Source organism: Mesoplodon densirostris, chromosome 3 (assembly GCF_025265405.1).
Source record: "Mesoplodon densirostris isolate mMesDen1 chromosome 3, mMesDen1 primary haplotype, whole genome shotgun sequence".
Taxonomy (NCBI): Eukaryota; Metazoa; Chordata; class Mammalia; order Artiodactyla; family Ziphiidae; genus Mesoplodon; species Mesoplodon densirostris.
In genome coordinates, this window is record NC_082663.1 from 114,480,037 (window position 1) to 114,496,029 (window position 15,993).

The window sequence follows — 15,993 nt, forward strand, 5'->3', positions numbered from 1 at the left end:
ATGATGCTTTGAGGATATTGGGCCAGGCTCCCAGGTCTCCCCCCCAAAACCCCGCCTGAGACCGGACCACCCCCTCCCTAGCTGGGAGCATCTGAGAAGGCTGCAGCTTGCCCCCCACTTCTCCCCATCCAGAAGGCCAGCCCTGCTCCTTCCTCGAGAGAAGGTGAGCGCGGCGGGCGCAGCGGGTTGGGTGGGTGTGGCCCGCGGCTCCGGGAACGGACCCAAGGCCCCGCCACCGCCCGAGAGCCGCCCGACAGCCCGCCTGCCTGGCGAGCGCAAGCTCTTCTTCCAGAAACTGCGAGGATCCCAGCGCACTGTTTGTGCACCACAAGGTCAAGTCGGGAAGTGGAGCCGGAGGAGGAGGGGCGAGGAGGCGAAGGGTGGGGAGAGGGGCGCCCCGCTTCCTCGCCAAGTGCCAATCCTTGGAAGTTGCCCCTTGGTTTTTAACCCTTTAGGGGGACTGGGAAGGACGAGCAAGGGGGAGGTGGCTACCCCGGGGCAAACTCCTACCGGGCCCAGGACGTGCAGCCACCCACCCACCCATCACTGCGTTCCCTACCCCCCGGAAATGCGGGGCAGAGCTGGGCGCCAGGAGGCACTCGGGCGGGGGAAGGGGGCGACGAACCCGAGAGGGACCCTCTCTACGGACCGCCCCTCCTTCTTGAGGTCGCCCACAATTTCAAGTTTCCCCCGCCCGGCATGTTAGTTTCCATCTGCTGTGGGTGGGGGAGGAGAGCCGCGCCCCCTCCCCCAGACTCGCGCGCGCCCCTCCCCTCCGCTCCTGCCAGCACTTTCTGCTCACTTCTGGCGCTGCGAAACGCCACGCGATTTATTCGTTTCGCATTTTAAAACCAGCGATTCAGGATCGGGGCCTAGAGCGAGGGTCTTCCAGCGCTGGAACCCCGGGAGGCGGGGTGCTCAGTGCAAACCTCGTTCCCTCCGCGAGTGTCGCCTTCAGGCTGTTATTTGCAAAGAAACGTCTTTTTGACGCAGGGAGAAATGGCAAATTTTAAGTACGTCATTAATATGGCGCCAAAAGATTTTTTTAAGTATAAGCTTGCTTTTTTTTTTTTTTTTTTAAGGTTGAGGGGGGCGCCGCCCGGGTCTGGGGCGCGAAGGGGGCGGGGTGTGAGCAGAAAGTGTGAGTGAGAGAGTGGAGGGGCGGGGTATGTGTGTGAGTGTGTGAAGTGTGAGCAGACCTGATGGGACTTGCACGGGCGCAGCCGCCGCTTGGGCCCGGCCCTGGGGACAGGGCGGGCTGGGGGCGCCCCAGAGCCCGTGGGGAGTCCAGGCCCGAGGTGCAGGCAAGAGGGCGGTCCGGCAGGGTACCCTCCCCCCGGAGGCCTGCAACGCTACCTGAACCCGCAGCTGAAGCCAAACAACTGGGCGGTGGGGGGGGGGGTGGAGGGGCGGGGGGGGGTGTCAGGAGTGGAAATCCGAGTGAATAAGAAAAAAGTGGCTACTCCCCCTCCCTCGCTCCTCCCGCCCGCCCCCACCCCACCCCCACCCCAACACATTTTTTTTTTTTCTAAAGAGATCACAAGGAAGTCTTGGTTTAAAAAGAAACAGAAACATACACAGGGGGGTTGGTGAATGGTGCCGACCGCGGCCATCGCAGTTGGAGGCTATTTGGGGGGGGGGGTGGTTAGAAGCGTCCATGGAGTTACTTTGCATCCACTCCTAGCGGCAAGGGCTTAGGTCTGGCGGGCTGACAGTCCCCGGCAGGGTGCGGTGCCGGGGACCCCACGGGCCCGGCTGCCTCCCTCGCCACGACCCCGGATGGATGCGCGCCCCCCGCCCGCCCGCGCCGGCCCCAGGAGCTCCGGGTTTCAGGAGCATCCTTCCCACGCCGGCCCAGCCGCGGCGCGTAGCCGGGGGTAGCGGCCCTCGGAAGGGCACCGCGGAGCAAGGTAAGATCCAGCCCCCGGCGACTGGCCCTGCGCATCTCCACGGCGTTATTTTGTGTTTTTGCAACAGATCTCCAGCGCTCCTCGCTCCCTCGCGCTCTCTCTCTCTCTTGCTCGCTCGCTCCCTCTCTCTCCTGCTGGCTGCTTGTTCTAGGAAGCCAGCGCGCGGCGGGGGGGGGGGGGGGTGCCGATGCACAGCACAGGGGAGAGAGATTGCGCATGTTGGTCAGTCGTGTTTTAAAGAGTACATTGCGGGGAGGCTGAGAGGGGCGCATGCAACAACAACTTTTGGAAGGGTGAGCTTGGCGACCTTCTTTATTAATGACTGCGGCAAAGCGCCCCCGGGCCGGGGAGGGGGCGCGGGCGGGCGGGGGCGCGCCGGGGCTGCAACTTGCCCCGCGGGCTCTGGCAGGGCGGAGGGGCTGCGGCTGGAGACCTGTGCGGAGAGGAGGTCGCGCGGCGGGGGACGTGGGTTCGGAGGACCCGGGGCTATCTGCCCTCCTGTCTCCCCGAGTTTATTTTGTTGATACGCAGCACGTCCGGGCGCCGAACCGGGCTGAGCCGGTGCACATGACCCTGCGCTGGGCTCACGTGCAGCCGGTCCGGTCCCAGACACCTTCCGGGGGCCACCGCCTCCGCCCTGTCGCCCCCTCTCCGGGCTGGGTGCACGCGGGCTCTGCACGCGGGGGCAGCATGCTCAGCTCCCGGACGCGGAGGCTCTGCACAAATTAAGCACAGTTTTTTGGAGGGGCGGGGGATACCCTTTCCAGGTGAGTATGGAGGGTGCGCAGTCCCAGCGCGGGGGGCGCGGGCTGGGGGTCGGGGGCAGCCCCCCCTCCAGGGCTGCGCGGGAGTCCAGCGGGGGAGAAGCGCTGGGAGTGGAAATGTACCGGCGGCGGCCGGAGCGGCGGGTGCGCGCCCGCGGGGCGACGGCAGGGGGCGTGGCCCTTGTTTACCTTCTCCCAAGTCTGCCGGTTCGCGTCCCGCTCTGGGGACGGTTCTGCAGTCCCCTGCCGTCCGCCTCCACCCCTGAGCCCTGGGTAGTACCGGGAAGATGTAGGCAAGCGGCGGCCCGAGCCTGGGACTTACACACCTGACTCCCAAATGAGTGACATTGCAGCCCCCGCCCCCACCAAGCACCGCTGCAGTCCCTCTCCCGGATCCCCGGCCCCGCCCCGCCCCCGGCAGAGGCATCTTCCCGGCCTCACCTCCTTCCTCCCTCTCCCCTCTCTCCCTCCCTCCTTCCCACCCACTCGCCTGCGCCTGCGGAGCCGCTCCTGCCCGCCTCCTCCCCGCCTGGGTGCAGACTTGTGGTTCCCTCCGGTCCATTCCCGCTTATCCCTGGGCCCTGAGACACCCTCTTCTTCAGGCCAAGGGATGAGAGGGGGTCAGCTTGATGACTCGTAGCTTTAATGTCAGAAAAGGGGAATGTCTGCGAGACAAGCAGGAAGCCTTCGCTATAGCTTCTAGAGGCCCAGGACACCCACCCTTCCTACACACACACCATCCCCACACACACAGCTGCCACCCCCCAAGGGGCTCGGCTGCCCTCACCCGCTACGCCTAAGCCCCTCCTCCAGCCCCGAGGGCCAAGACCACCTCCCGGCGCCACCCCCGGCCCGAACCGCTTCTTGCCCTTCCTTCGACTGGGCCGGAGCCCCCCGCAGCCACCTCCGGCTCCTCCTCCCGGCTCCCGCGGTCAGAATCACGCCGGCGCGCCTCCAGCCTGCTGTCCCCCGGACTGCCTTTAGGGGCAGGCTAGAGACGCGCGCCACCCCCTCCCAATCCTCTTAACCTCTGCTGCCGGCCGGGACATTTTTCCTTAGCACCTTGAACGCAGATCTCCTGCCCTGGGCTACTGGGAACGGGAAGGGCTGTGTTTCCCTTTTCTCGGTGCCAAGGGCAGGAAGCATCCGGCGCCTCTGATCTCTGCAGACTCCCAAACCTTGCCCCGCGCTTAACATTCTCTCCCACTCCTTTACCCCACGCCCCCGCCGCCCCCATCTATTGCGGGATTCCAAGACACAAAGTTTCATATAGGGTCTGAGTTTGCAGGGTGTCATCAGGAGGCGTCGTGTTTGCACTGCGAACTGAGGAGCTGAGTGGGCACGACTGACCTGCCACCTTGCCTTTGTTGCAAGGGGGAGGAGCCCTGAGCTTTGAGTCCAGACAAGCTGTGAGGATGTCCCTTTAACGTTTATGTTTGCAAACCGAGTCCTGGGCCTGGGTGGTGGTAGGGCTGCCTGGCCCCTCCTGCCAGGGTGGCATTAACTCCCTCCCTTCACTGGTAAAATTCCCAGTAGGACATTTGGCAGAAGAGCTGGGCAGGGAGCTGCCAACCAGGCCTGGCCCTGTCTCCTGGGTTCCCAGGGTGCTGGCTTCTCCCCTACCCTGACTTCTTCTCCCACCTTAGGGCCCCAAGTGAAGGCACCATCCCTCCCATCCCATCTTCCTCAGGCGGGTTGGGACTCGCAAAGTGATCTAACAAGAAGAGAAGGAAAATAACAACAGAGTAACTGTAAGAGGAAGGAATGAGTAATAAAGCCGACCCAGGCAGGGAGGAGGGCTTTTATGTTTAAGAGATGCTATTTGCTTTTTAGGTCACAGGCTGCAAAAACAGGCTTTGATCCGAAGTGGGCGAATAATTTATTGAGAAAGTTTGCATGGTAGGGGAAAAAAGGGATGTTTGTTTGATCTGGAGGCCTCTCAGTTGTCCCAAGTGCTGTTGGCTGTTGTTTAGAGTGGAAAAGCATTTGGTTCCACAGCAAATGCCTCACCGAGGGAAGTCCTCACCCCAGGCAGCAAGACTTGCAGTGAATGTTGGTTTTGAAATTGTTTAGCCAAGGGTCTCCCCAGCACTTTTGGAGTTGAAGTGTTTAAGGATAGAGTTGTTTGGGCTCGGGATGCAGCAAATGTGTCCAGAACATTTCCCATCCAACTGGCTTTTCCTTTCCCTAAATTGCCTGGCCAAACAGCCAATAACACTGATCCAAGAGGCTGTCAGAAATCTCCACTTAGCTTTCATTGACAGGTGAGGTGGGACTGCTGGTCCCCAGCCCCCAAGTCCTTCCAGAATCATGAGGTTAGGCTTTTGACACTGACTTCCACATCCTTGAGGCTGGGGGCAAGGTATTCTGGTTAATCAGTGTTCCAGTTAACAGGGAGGTACTTGTCTTATTCCCAAGACCCAAGTCAGAGGCTTCCAGTCCAAATTCTTAACAGCTCATCCAGCAGGCTCTTTGTGGGCCTCACAGTTTTCCCTTTAGGTTCTCCAAGGGGAGGCCAAGTCAGAGTTATGAGGAGGGGGGGTACCCCTTGCTTGCCCTGTCCTCCACATAGGACCCTCACTATGTGTCTCAAAGATGAGAAACCCAGGAAGATTCTCAGAAAACCCATAGGAATCTGGAATACCCTAGCCGTACCTGGGAGTTTTAGGTCTGTGCATTGTACACTGTACCTCCTGGGGGGGAGGGGGGCAAGGTGCACTATTTGGAGCCAGACAGTCTAGGTTTGAATGCTAGCTTTGCAGTCACCAGCTGTGGCAATTGCTCTGTGCCTCAGTTTCTTCATCTGCAATTGGGGTTAATAACAGTACCTACCTCATGGTGGGTGTGTGGATTAAGCGATATATTGCATAAAGAAGACTATGCACAAAGCCAGACATGTGGTAAGCACTTGATTAGTATTAGCCATTCTTACTATTATTATTAATGACCTGGATAGGACCCAAATGCAGCTGACCTTTGATCTCTCCCCTTTAGGCTAGGCCAGAGAGCCAGCTCCCTTCTCTGAAGAAGGGATCAGAAGGACCCTGCAGTTGCCAATGGGCAGCCATCCATGGGAGCGAGTGGACTGAGCTTTGCCCTCTCTGAGGTGGAGGGTAGGGTGCGAAGGTGCTGAAGGACAAAGTAGACAAAGCCCCTTTCTGTCTCCCAGGATCCCCTTGGTATGTCCCCAGAACTGGGTCTGGAGGGTGGGTGTGGACAGTGAGTTCTAGGGGAGATGGGTGCCCCCTGGGACACTTGGAATTGCAGGTGGGCAATGATGGGTGTTGGAGGAGGGTTAGGCTCCCCCATGATTGGAGAAGTAAGTTTGAGCATCTGTGTATATAAAATCACTTTTGTCATGGCAGTTACTGTCCCTGAGAAGGCATCAAAGTTAATGAGAGATAGGAAAGAGTGGGGCTCTGACCCCCTTTTAAAATGGTTTAAGAGTGTGCAGCTCTTGTTTTCTGAATGTCTGGCCTTCCCGACACAAGCAGGCTCTGAGGACAGGTTTTCCAGCCGAAATATGATTAAATTGTATTAGCATCTTATTACATACACGCCTTAGTGGTCTGCCTCAGACAGGGAGAGTTTTTGTTTCTCTTCGAAAGATTGTGTCTGGAATGGTAAATTGCCTGCTTGAAAGCCTCCCCACCCCCTCTTTTTTTAAGGAGGAAGACGAAATCCTGCTGTGTGTGGTGGCAGGCTGGGTAGACCTGGTGGCCCCCAGAGAGGAGAGGCCAGAGGCCAGGTTGGGGTGTTTTAACTGCCTAGGGAGCTGCTGCAGTAGCAGGCCTGAAAGGCCCACTGTTTCCAGGGTCAGCTGGAAGGGCGTTAATGGAGGCCCAGGGTGTTTATTTGAGTTTATTTGTGGAGAGGTCTTTAAAAGGGGGCTGGCATTGGGCATTGGTGTTTCAAGTTCAGACCCGAGGCCCCCACTAAGACCAATGGCTAGTGTTGCCAAGAAAACATCTGCCACCAAATTGCTGCCCTATTACTGAGTTGACATTGATCATTAGCCAGGAGCCCAACCAAATAAAGCCTCCTGGAAAATGTGTGAGGTTAAGACGGGGAAGGCGGGCTATGCAAACGGGACGAAATCTTGGGCTGGGGTGTTTGCTCCCGCAAGCTGCGAGCAGGCCAGCTGGGCTGTGTGGTCCCACACTTCTAGAGGGAGGAGACAAGAACACACTCGGCACTCCATGTGTACCAAGCCCCTGTTATGTGCTGGGGCACCAGCAGGGATCCAAACAGTTGTGCCTTTTACTCTCGTGGAATGTATATTCCCAAGGAGAAGGACATTCAACAAGTAGCTCAACAGATACGAATTGTGATGGGTGCTCTGAGGAAGCTGACTGATTGGGTGGTTGGCTTTCTGTAGATAAGGCAGCTGGCATAGACCTCTGTGATGTTTAAGCAGAAACTTGAAGGATGAAAAGTCAGATGTGCCTAGGCTGCGTAGACCATTCCAGGCGGAGAGCACACCTGTGCACAGGTCTTGAATCATGGACTGTTTGGTTTGTTTCGGGAAATGAAAGGAGGCCAGTTTGGCTGGGAAGTGGTGGGGATGGGGGCGGTGGTCAGTTTGTGGTAGGCAGGGGTAAGATCACGTAGGGTCTTATGGTCCGAAGCTTGAGTTTTGCCCTTTGAGCAGCAGGAAACCTTTGAAAGATTTTAAATAGGGCATGACATGATCTGATTTATGCTTTTTGAAGATTATTCTGGCTGCTGTGTGGATCTTGGATTATGAGGGAGCCATAGCGGAAGCTGGAAGATGAATGAGGAGTCCTGCAAGAGATGAGACTGGCTTGGACCAGTATGGTAGCAGTAGAGATAGGGGAAAGGTGGGTGGATTCTCTCTGTGTCCTGGAGGGAGTGCCCACTGGACTTGCAAGGGTTGGCGGTGGGGCGGAGGAGGCTGTGGGCTGCTGCTCATTGAGGAGACTCAAAGAGGGGACCTGAAGGACAGCCGTGTGTGTCTCCGTGCTGGGGACGGTGTGGGAGTGCAAGTGGGCTGGTGGCAATGGCAGGAAAAGGGGACACTTTCTTTCCCAGAGTCTTCTTCGTAGGTAAGGTTTCAGGAGCACTTTCTGTCCCTAAAAGCAAGTGCCTTGTGACCCTGAGGTATTTTCCCAGAGCAGACCTTGCTTTGGGAGAGGTTGGGGAAGGCAGTGGAAAAGGAAAACCAGAGGCCAAGACCATGTCTTGGCACTCCCATCCCCCACCTGCATGTATAGCCTTGGATTTCAGCTTTGGTAAAAGAGTACTCCCTGTCTCCTTTGCTGGGTTGGAGAGGGCCTTCATGGGGCAAAATGCTATGCCGCAGGGGAGCCCAGGCCTCATTTGGGGCTTCATTAGCCACTGACAGTAGAGGCTCACCTGAGGCAGGGAGGCCTTTGGAACAGACTTGGCTCAAAGGGAAGAAGCAAAGCAGTGGTTTCCCTCTGAAGCCTAGTTATTATTCCAGTTAAGCCACCGCAGAATCTGCTCCCTTAATAACACACTGCTAAGGAGGACTCTGGGGTGTTTCACGGAGGGCAGGTTGGACGGGCGGCTGGCTGAGGGTGGGGTGCAGGTCTGCACGCCAACGGGGCACTCTGGTCCTAGGCAGTGAGAAGGTCGTTGGCAGTCAAGAGGTCCTGTTGTAGGGGACCTTGCTTACTGTACAGGCTCACTGCCTCGCTGAGGAGGCCTTCAGGTGGTTGCTGGTTAGGAGGACTGTCCACCTGGCCCGAGTCCGCTGTGGAATTAAGAACCAGCACTCATACGGAGTGCCAGCCACTGTGCTAAGGGCTTTATACTGCTCTCATTTACTCACCAGCTGATTCTGGCCCACAGATGTGTTTAGTTTGGCCCTCTCAAAGTGTTTTAACAATCTGAATCAGTTGCCAACATTTTAAGTTCAGGAGATTTATGTAAAATTCCAGATCCAGTTTGTGTCCTTTGGGAGGTGTGTCTTTTCCAAGGTCCCTGGTCTACTGAGGGGTGCAGGTAGGATTTGAACTTGGCCTCCCTGAATCCAGTGCTCCTACTTTATATGCTATGAGAGAGCCTGGCTTACAAGTGCCCCTTTTCTGGAAATGAAGAGAAATGCAATTCATGTAGAGGATTGCAGGAGAAAACAGGTGGGTGCACTTAGAGCACCTCTCCCCCTACTCCTATTCCACCTGTGACAGGGCTGGGTTGGCAAGATGTAGGCTAGAGTCAAGAGTTCTGTTAAAGTCACCTCATCACACTCAGACCCCGGAGGATAGCAAGGATAGACAGCTGTGGGTGGTGGAGCATTATTGCCCCATTCAGTGTATGACCTGAGCCACTGGGCTGCTTGCACTCTGCTGCACGGAGGCAGGGTAGCCTAAAGGTCAAGAACATGGTCTTCTGAGTCAGACCTCTTACGAGCACTGTGATCTTGGGCAAGTCACTTAACCTCTGAGCTTCATTTTCCTCAGCTGCAAAAGGGAAGCAGCCATCAGGCCCACCAGCACCAAAGGGCTGTTCTGAGGCCTCAGTGAGGTCCCTGTGTACCAGGACGCACCCCCTCCCCAAGCAATGGGTGCTTAGCAGTTTTAGCTCTTGTTCCTGCCTCCTTGGCATCCATGCCACCACCAGGCATCCCTCCGTACCCCCACACCCTCTAGAGAGCACTTTGCCTGCACCTTTGGAGCTGGGCAGGAAGCAGCCCCAGTGAACCTTCCTGTCATCCTGATCCTGCTACTGGGGACACAGGGGTGGAGAGAAGCTCCTGGCTAAGGTCAAGTATGAGGCAGGAGGGTACTTCTGAGTAGCTCAGAGTTCTGGGTAGTCACACCCCACCTTAGAAAGCCAATGCTCCCTGGTCTCTGCAGGGCCACAGTCAAATAAGGTGACCCCCAGGCTTGGGCATGAGCAGACTTGGGATGACAGCAGGTGGCAAATGGGATTCCGAGTGGGGGTGGGGAGCCTGGCTAGCCTGCAGCTGGGACGGGCAGCGGGGCTTTTTCCCTACTGACACTGGCTCCTTGTCCTTTGCTGTGGACAGTGAGGCAGCCCAGGGTCTAGACTGACAGGAGCACGGTGGAAAGCACTCTGGGCCCTCAGCCCCAGGTCTCTTCTCACGTTAGGACTCGGCCACTGACTAGCTGTGAGACCCGGGGCAGGTTAATAAGCCACTCAGTGTGCTCCCCTCCAAGAGGGGACAAGGGCAGGCTCTGCCACCCAGGACTCTGCAGGATTAGAGGAAATAGTGGGTGGGAAAGCACTTCCAAGAGGCAGGAGCTGACAAGGGCACAAAGGCAGCTCAGTGTGGGCTCAGAGATCAGACCACGTGGATTCAAATCCCAGTTCAGCCAGTCACTAGCAGGACAAGGCACTGAGCCTCCTCCGTAAAAGAAGCTAATAGCTCACAACTCCCCAGGTTGTTAGGAACTGAGATAGCATGGGTAGGGGAAAGAGCTCAGGATGGGAGAGCTGCCCCTCCTACCTCGAAGTTAAATACTGTAGTGGAGAGAAAGTTGGTTTTTACTTTTATCTGGAGAAGGACATTGAGGGGAGGGAGGGCAGCCCAGCCCAGCCCATTCACCCTGGGCCTGGTGTGGCTCAGGGTCCCAGCTTGCAGCCTCCCTGCCCCCACCCCATTTCCACACCCCTCTGGCTGCCGCTCTCAGTATGTGCCCTCAGTGCTGTCTGGACTGGCTTGTCCCTCAAGTCCGATAACCTGGTCCTCCTGGAAGAGTCAGTCTTGTTTCCTGTGCCCTCCCTCCTCAGCACCCAGCAGGGTACCACCTGTAACTTGCAGGTGAGAGTGGATTCTTCGGTGGGCCTGAGTTTCCTTGAGTGGAAGCTGGCACTGGGCAGGTCCTGGTCTCTGTTCATTCTGGGGCTGCTGACCCCCCTTGCCCTCCCTCGTCTTTGACCAGACTCTCCGTTGTCTGAGGCTCTGGGCTCAGGAGGTGGGAGATGCCGCCCCCTCTCCCAGCCCCAGGGCCCATGTAGGTGGGCGGGGAGAGGGTGAGGCTGGTGAGGAGAAGGCTAGGGCACCACCTTGTTCTCACTCTTCCTCTGCAGTGGGGTGCGTGCGGGGAGGTAGGTTATTGGGCCATTTTCTGAGAGATTGAGGATCTCCCAAGCCGCCGGTGAGTATAACGGGGCCTGCCTTTCGTTGCAGATGGAAGAGAAGAGGCGAAAGTACTCCATCAGCAGCGACAACTCTGATACCACCGACAGTAAGGCCTTCCATCCGGGGCTCCTACAGGGAAAGCGTTTGCATGGTTATCAGGCCCACAGGCCCAGACCGGGGGGACACTGCCCCATGGTCTCAGTGTTGATGAAAGCATAAACCAGGCCGGGTCCCTCTGCTCCTGAGAAAATCCCCACACGACTGTGGCCTCCAGGGCCTTGCTGTCCTCTTTTCTCGACTCCCCTTTACCCTCTAGCTCTCAGCCCCATGTGTTTTGCTCTGGTTGGAACGGATCAACTCCCCTCTGGGCCTTTGCCTATGCTGTTCTTGGCTGCTAGGAACACACCCCTCTCCCTCTGGCCCTGCCGTTGAGTCAGGGCCCTGTAGAAGTGTCCACACAACAGATAAAAAACCTGTCACTCTTCATTATAGTGACCTGATAAGTATCATTTCCTCACCAAGTATCATTTCCTTATTAAGGTAAGCTCCTTGATAAGAGGGGTCATGTGTTGCTGACTGCTGTACCCAGCTAGATCGGGCACATAATAGGTGATCAGTAAATGTTTGCTGAAAAAAATTAATGAAGGAGTCTGACCTTCATGGGATCTTGGCAACAGAACCTCAGGGTAGACTTGTGCGGGGGCTGGGTGTGCCAGCCCTGGATATGGGGCGGGGGGCACTGTTACAGAGAAAATGGGGCTTAGGGAGCCTCTTCTGAAATACGGAGGCGAAAAGAGAGGTTTGTGTCAGGTGAGGGCTTTTTTCTGGTACTAGAAGGCAGCTCTTCTTAGATGCCCTAGGAACCTGGGCCTGCATGAGCCAGTCGGAGTAAAGAGTTCCATTCTGCCCTGTGTAGGAGAGACTCTCTGCCAGGAACATCCCACTTAGCGGTGCCCTCTGGTGAAATCCCAGGCTGAGGAAGAGCCTGCACTGCCAGGGAGGCCGGGCCTGGAGCCCTGCAGCTGTAGACCTTAGTTTGTTCACGTATGTGGTGAGCATCTGGGATTGGGGAGATCTCCTAAGGCCCCTTAGAGCTCCCGGAGTTCTCTAATCCCCCGGAGCCTGAGGACACATGCACTAGAATGAGAAATCGGGTCCCAGCCCCTTCTCTCCCTCCAGGTTTCACTCATTGTCTTTTGGGGTCTGTTTGCTCAGCTTGGCTCTGGTGTCTGACCCGGCCCGCTGTTCCTCCCTGCAGCAGTAGATCACAGCGTCTGGCCCTTTGTGGCTGCAGTCACGCTGCCTGTGGCCTGTTTCAGTAGAGCCAGGAAGAACTGCATCCTCTGCTTCTAACTTTATTTCAGGCAAAGGAACCCTTGAGGGCCAGGCACCCGCAAGGGAGAGCATGTGGGCAGCTGAGCCCTGTTTCTGCATTGGAGTTGGGCCAGGCTGAAGCATCCTCCCTTTTCACCAGTCCCCACCACTACCCATCCGTAGCTGCTGCTCCTTTGACCCATAGGAGTGGGGGCCAACCTGAGTGTAGTCCAGCGAGGGCCTCTAGACCCTACTGATAATAGGTAATCTTTATCAAGGCAGCGCTGTGTGCTAGGGACTGCGCTAAGACTTTACAGGCATGATATCATTTAATTCTCACAACAACTCTTTGAAGATAGTTATTCTCTGCCCCCATTTTATAGAAAAGCAAGTTGAGGCTCAGAGAGACTTAAGTCATTCGTCCAGGGTAAGGAGCTAGTAAGTGGCTGAGCCAGGGCTCAAGGTTAGTCTGTGGGTCTGCTTTAGAGCAGCAGTCTTCCCACTACCTTGTCTCACTTCTGCATACCCACTGGGCATCGTCCCAGAGTGTCTGATCAGCAGTGGGGGTGGAGAGTGGCCACAGAAGGCTTATTATAGCCCTCCTTCACCAAGGAGGAAGCAGAGGGCCAGAGAGGGCAAGGGACGTGTCATGGATCACACACAGGAAGCTAATACTGAGTCCTTGTCCAACTGCCTTTCACCTCCCAGGCCTCTTCTGGTTGGTGGGTAGAGGAGGCATCATGTCCCCATTCATCGCTGGAAAGGCCCAGAGCAGGGGCAGTCCACCAGGTGCTTACAGAGGTCTCTGCCTCCTGAACATTCAAGCCAGAGCTTTCCTGACAGGCTTCCTTTCCTTGGACATGGGTGGGTGGTGTTCCTGGCCTTCCAGGGGCCCCTCATGGGCTGTTCTTTCTCTGCAGGTCACGCTACATCTGCATCAAGATGCTCCAAACTGCCCAGCAGCACCAAATCAGGCTGGCCCCGGCAGAACGAAAAGAAACCCTCAGAGGTGGGTAGTGACAAGTATCCTGGAGAAGGATGAAACAGAGGTGGGAAGGAGAGGGAGGGATGTATGGGGGAAGTGCAGGTATATGGGGGGGTGGAGGATTCCTGGCAGAGGGTGCAGTCATTGCAGAACAAGACCAGTATGGCTGAGTAGAGTGGATGGGAGGAAGGGGTGGGGGAGCCAGTTCTCATAACCTTGTAGGTTGTTGTAAAGATGTTCCTATTGATCTGAGTGAGAGGAGGAGCCTTTCAAGGATCATAAGCAGGGTAATAATATAGTCTGCTGTTTTAATGAAAGGTCCCACTGGCTGCTGTGAGGAGGAGGGAATATGTGGGGCAAGGGTGGGAGCGGGGAGGATTCTTTGGCAGTTGTCCAGGAGAGAAATGATGGTGGCTTAGAGCTGAGTGATGGCAGTAGAGTAAGAAACAGGACCTGGGACATTCTGGGGGTTGAGCCTAGAGTGACAAGATTTGCTGATGTAGGGATGAAGGGTGGAGTCCTCAGTCATCCAGTTAGGTCATCCACTCCTTACTATGCCCATTTCACACGCATCTGCCCTTTAAGCCTTCCTTACTTTGACCCTGTTTCTTGGGACAGGTAGAGGTACTTATGGCCTCTGGAGCTGTGGAGAAGAGCTTTGGGGGTGGGTAGACAAATGGACATGCGATCCTGCCTCTGCAGCCCCTGAAAAATTGCATCCTAGAGCCTCATCGCTCCCTCTTAGGTCTTTAATGCATTGCACTGGGCACAGAAGAGACCCTTGGCCCAAATGAGGCTGCCAAAGCATTGAGTACCCAAGAAGGGGGTTGCTTTTGAATCTGACCCTTAAGAGAGAGATTGTTCTGCAGCCCACAGAGTAGCCAGGCACTGGGCTAGACACCCCTTTTTTAACCCTCCTGTTATAATAAGGAAATTGAGGATCCTAAGGTTATACAGCCAAGATGTGAGGTTCTTGGGGCCAATCACGCCAAGGGCGGGAAGGCTTCGAGCTCTGGGGCAGAGCACTTGGCCCGGGCTGAGGGAGGATGTCTTTGTTCTGAGCCTGGCAACCTCCCCTCCCCTCCCTCACTGCAGGGGCCATCCTGGAGCTGCTATCATGAGCCAGTCCCTAGAGGGGGTCTTCCGAAGAACCTTGCATTTGAAAAAGGACTCTCCCGCCTCCTCCGGGAGCTGGCCTACCCTGGAACTCTCCTTTTGTGGGGTTGGGGGTGGGGACACCTTTGAGACCTGAAACCTCCCATTCCCATCCCCCAACCTAGTGTCCTCCCTTGGCCCTATAGGGGAGCGGTGGAGATGGAAGGAGGTATCTCCAGGAATGCAGTCAGGACTGGAATGAAAGCAGGGGGTGAGGTGGGCATGGGAGGATGCTGTTCTTGAGGCTCTTGGCACCTCCTGGTCTAGCCCTGCTCAGTGGGTGGAAGGCATGTGCTCATGTGCACTGGGAAGTAGGATGCAGAATGTGCTAGGGCCCTGGGGGTCCCTGGGACCACCCCTCCACCCCTCTACCCCCACCCCCATCTTGAGAGCTGCAGGGGCTCTCAATTACTACTAGGGTTAGATTAGCAAAACAATAGCCATCTTTTGTGCTTTCCTGGCCCTGGAAGGCAGGAATTGTTCTGCCTGTTTTGGAGCTGAGGAACCTGCCTCTCAGAATCCCACCTGCCCCCTGCTTTCAGGGGCTATTCAGATTGGAGAAAAGGGGGGAAATTCTGGGGAGGTCCTGGGGCTGGCTTAATCCCTTCCCCTGACCCCCACTTCAAGCCCCAGTGGGAGGAAGGGCCTCCTCTCAAGGCGGAGATCCCTGGGGCAATGCTGCCATCTACACCGGGGATAGGCAGGCAGGCTGGGGGGAAACAGGTGTCAAGCAGAGGCTGAGGGGAAAGGGTGATTTGCATGGGGCTGAGAATTCCCCTGCCTCTTGGGTTTTCCAGCGCAGGGCCTTTGAACCTTTCCCCACCTAAAAATAGAGTCAAACCATTGCAAGGGTGTTGATCCCCAGCCCTGCTGGGGACTGGCCATGCACAGCCCTGGGTTCAAACCCAGGAGCCTCTGCAGGGGGCTCTGAAGCCTGACTGGAGACACCCACCCTCAAGTCTTAGGCTCCAGGAGAGCTGAGGAAGTCTTCCCCGCCTTGAACTGTCGCCAAGGACAGGCTTTTCCTCCCACAGCAGGCTGGAGAGCAGCCTGCGAGGTTTCCCTCGTCCCCTAAGTGAGGAGGCTGAGCCATAGCCGGCATAAATTCCAAGTTATCGTGGGGCAGAGAGGAAACTATCAATGAAAGCTTCCAAATTACTTGGCTCATGAGAAGGCGGAGATGAAAGCAAGGATTTGGCGGCAGATAACGTTTGCAGTAAATCTCTTCACTGGGCTGTCCCTTCTCTTTCTGTGCATGGGCTGGAGAGAAAGGCCTTTATAATCTGCTGGAGCTGGGGGCCGAGGGCTATGGACACCTGGTGAAAGGGCATCTGGAGTCCCTTCTGCTCAGTCCCCAGAGTAAGAAGCCGGTGGGGTCGTTTTCAGGCTGCTCACATGGTCTGCTCCCAGTCTGGCCCAAGTTCCCAGCCTCAATGCTTGCAAGTTGATGTGTGTGGTGCAGGAGTCCCTTCCTGGTGGCTGCAGAGCCATGGGACCCGTGGCTTACTTCGTCTCCGCATCTGTGAAGGTGGACAGTGATGGGTGGAGATTTGAGGATTAGGAGTATTTAGCATTGCAGCAGGGCTGGCACATAGAGAAGCCACCAGCTATGGAAGGAGCTGGGGTTGGGTTTAGGCGACACTGGCAGGGCTGCCCCTGGAATGACCTGTGCACCGTGAGGGTGCAGATCAAGGAGCGCGCTATACACCAGAGGGAGGTGCCCCCAGGCTGGAACAAAGTGATCTGACCAGGAGTCAGGACCCTGGACAGGGC

At 56.6% G+C, this 15,993-nt stretch overlaps 1 protein-coding gene across 8 annotated transcripts in view; it reads left to right on the top strand.

The window, feature by feature from the left end:
• The first annotated feature begins 247 nt into the window (after nt 1-247).
• JADE2 (jade family PHD finger 2) overlaps nt 248-15,993 on the top strand; it is a 48,002-nt gene continuing 32,256 nt past the window's right edge. For 3 of the 8 annotated variants that reach the window (XM_060093362.1, XM_060093369.1, XM_060093368.1), the window contains exons 1-5: nt 1,597-1,910; nt 5,669-5,853; nt 7,387-7,515; nt 10,815-10,872; nt 13,001-13,089. In XM_060093362.1, the coding sequence (XP_059949345.1) occupies nt 7,450-7,515; nt 10,815-10,872; nt 13,001-13,089 (213 nt within the window). In that variant the 5' untranslated portion in view covers nt 1,597-1,910; nt 5,669-5,853; nt 7,387-7,449. Of the gene's footprint in view, nt 333-1,596; nt 1,911-2,135; nt 2,204-5,668; nt 5,854-7,386; nt 7,516-10,814; nt 10,873-13,000; nt 13,090-15,993 lie in introns of those variants that run through there. The other 5 variants (XM_060093363.1, XM_060093365.1, XM_060093366.1 and 2 more) reach the window with 5 other exon arrangements.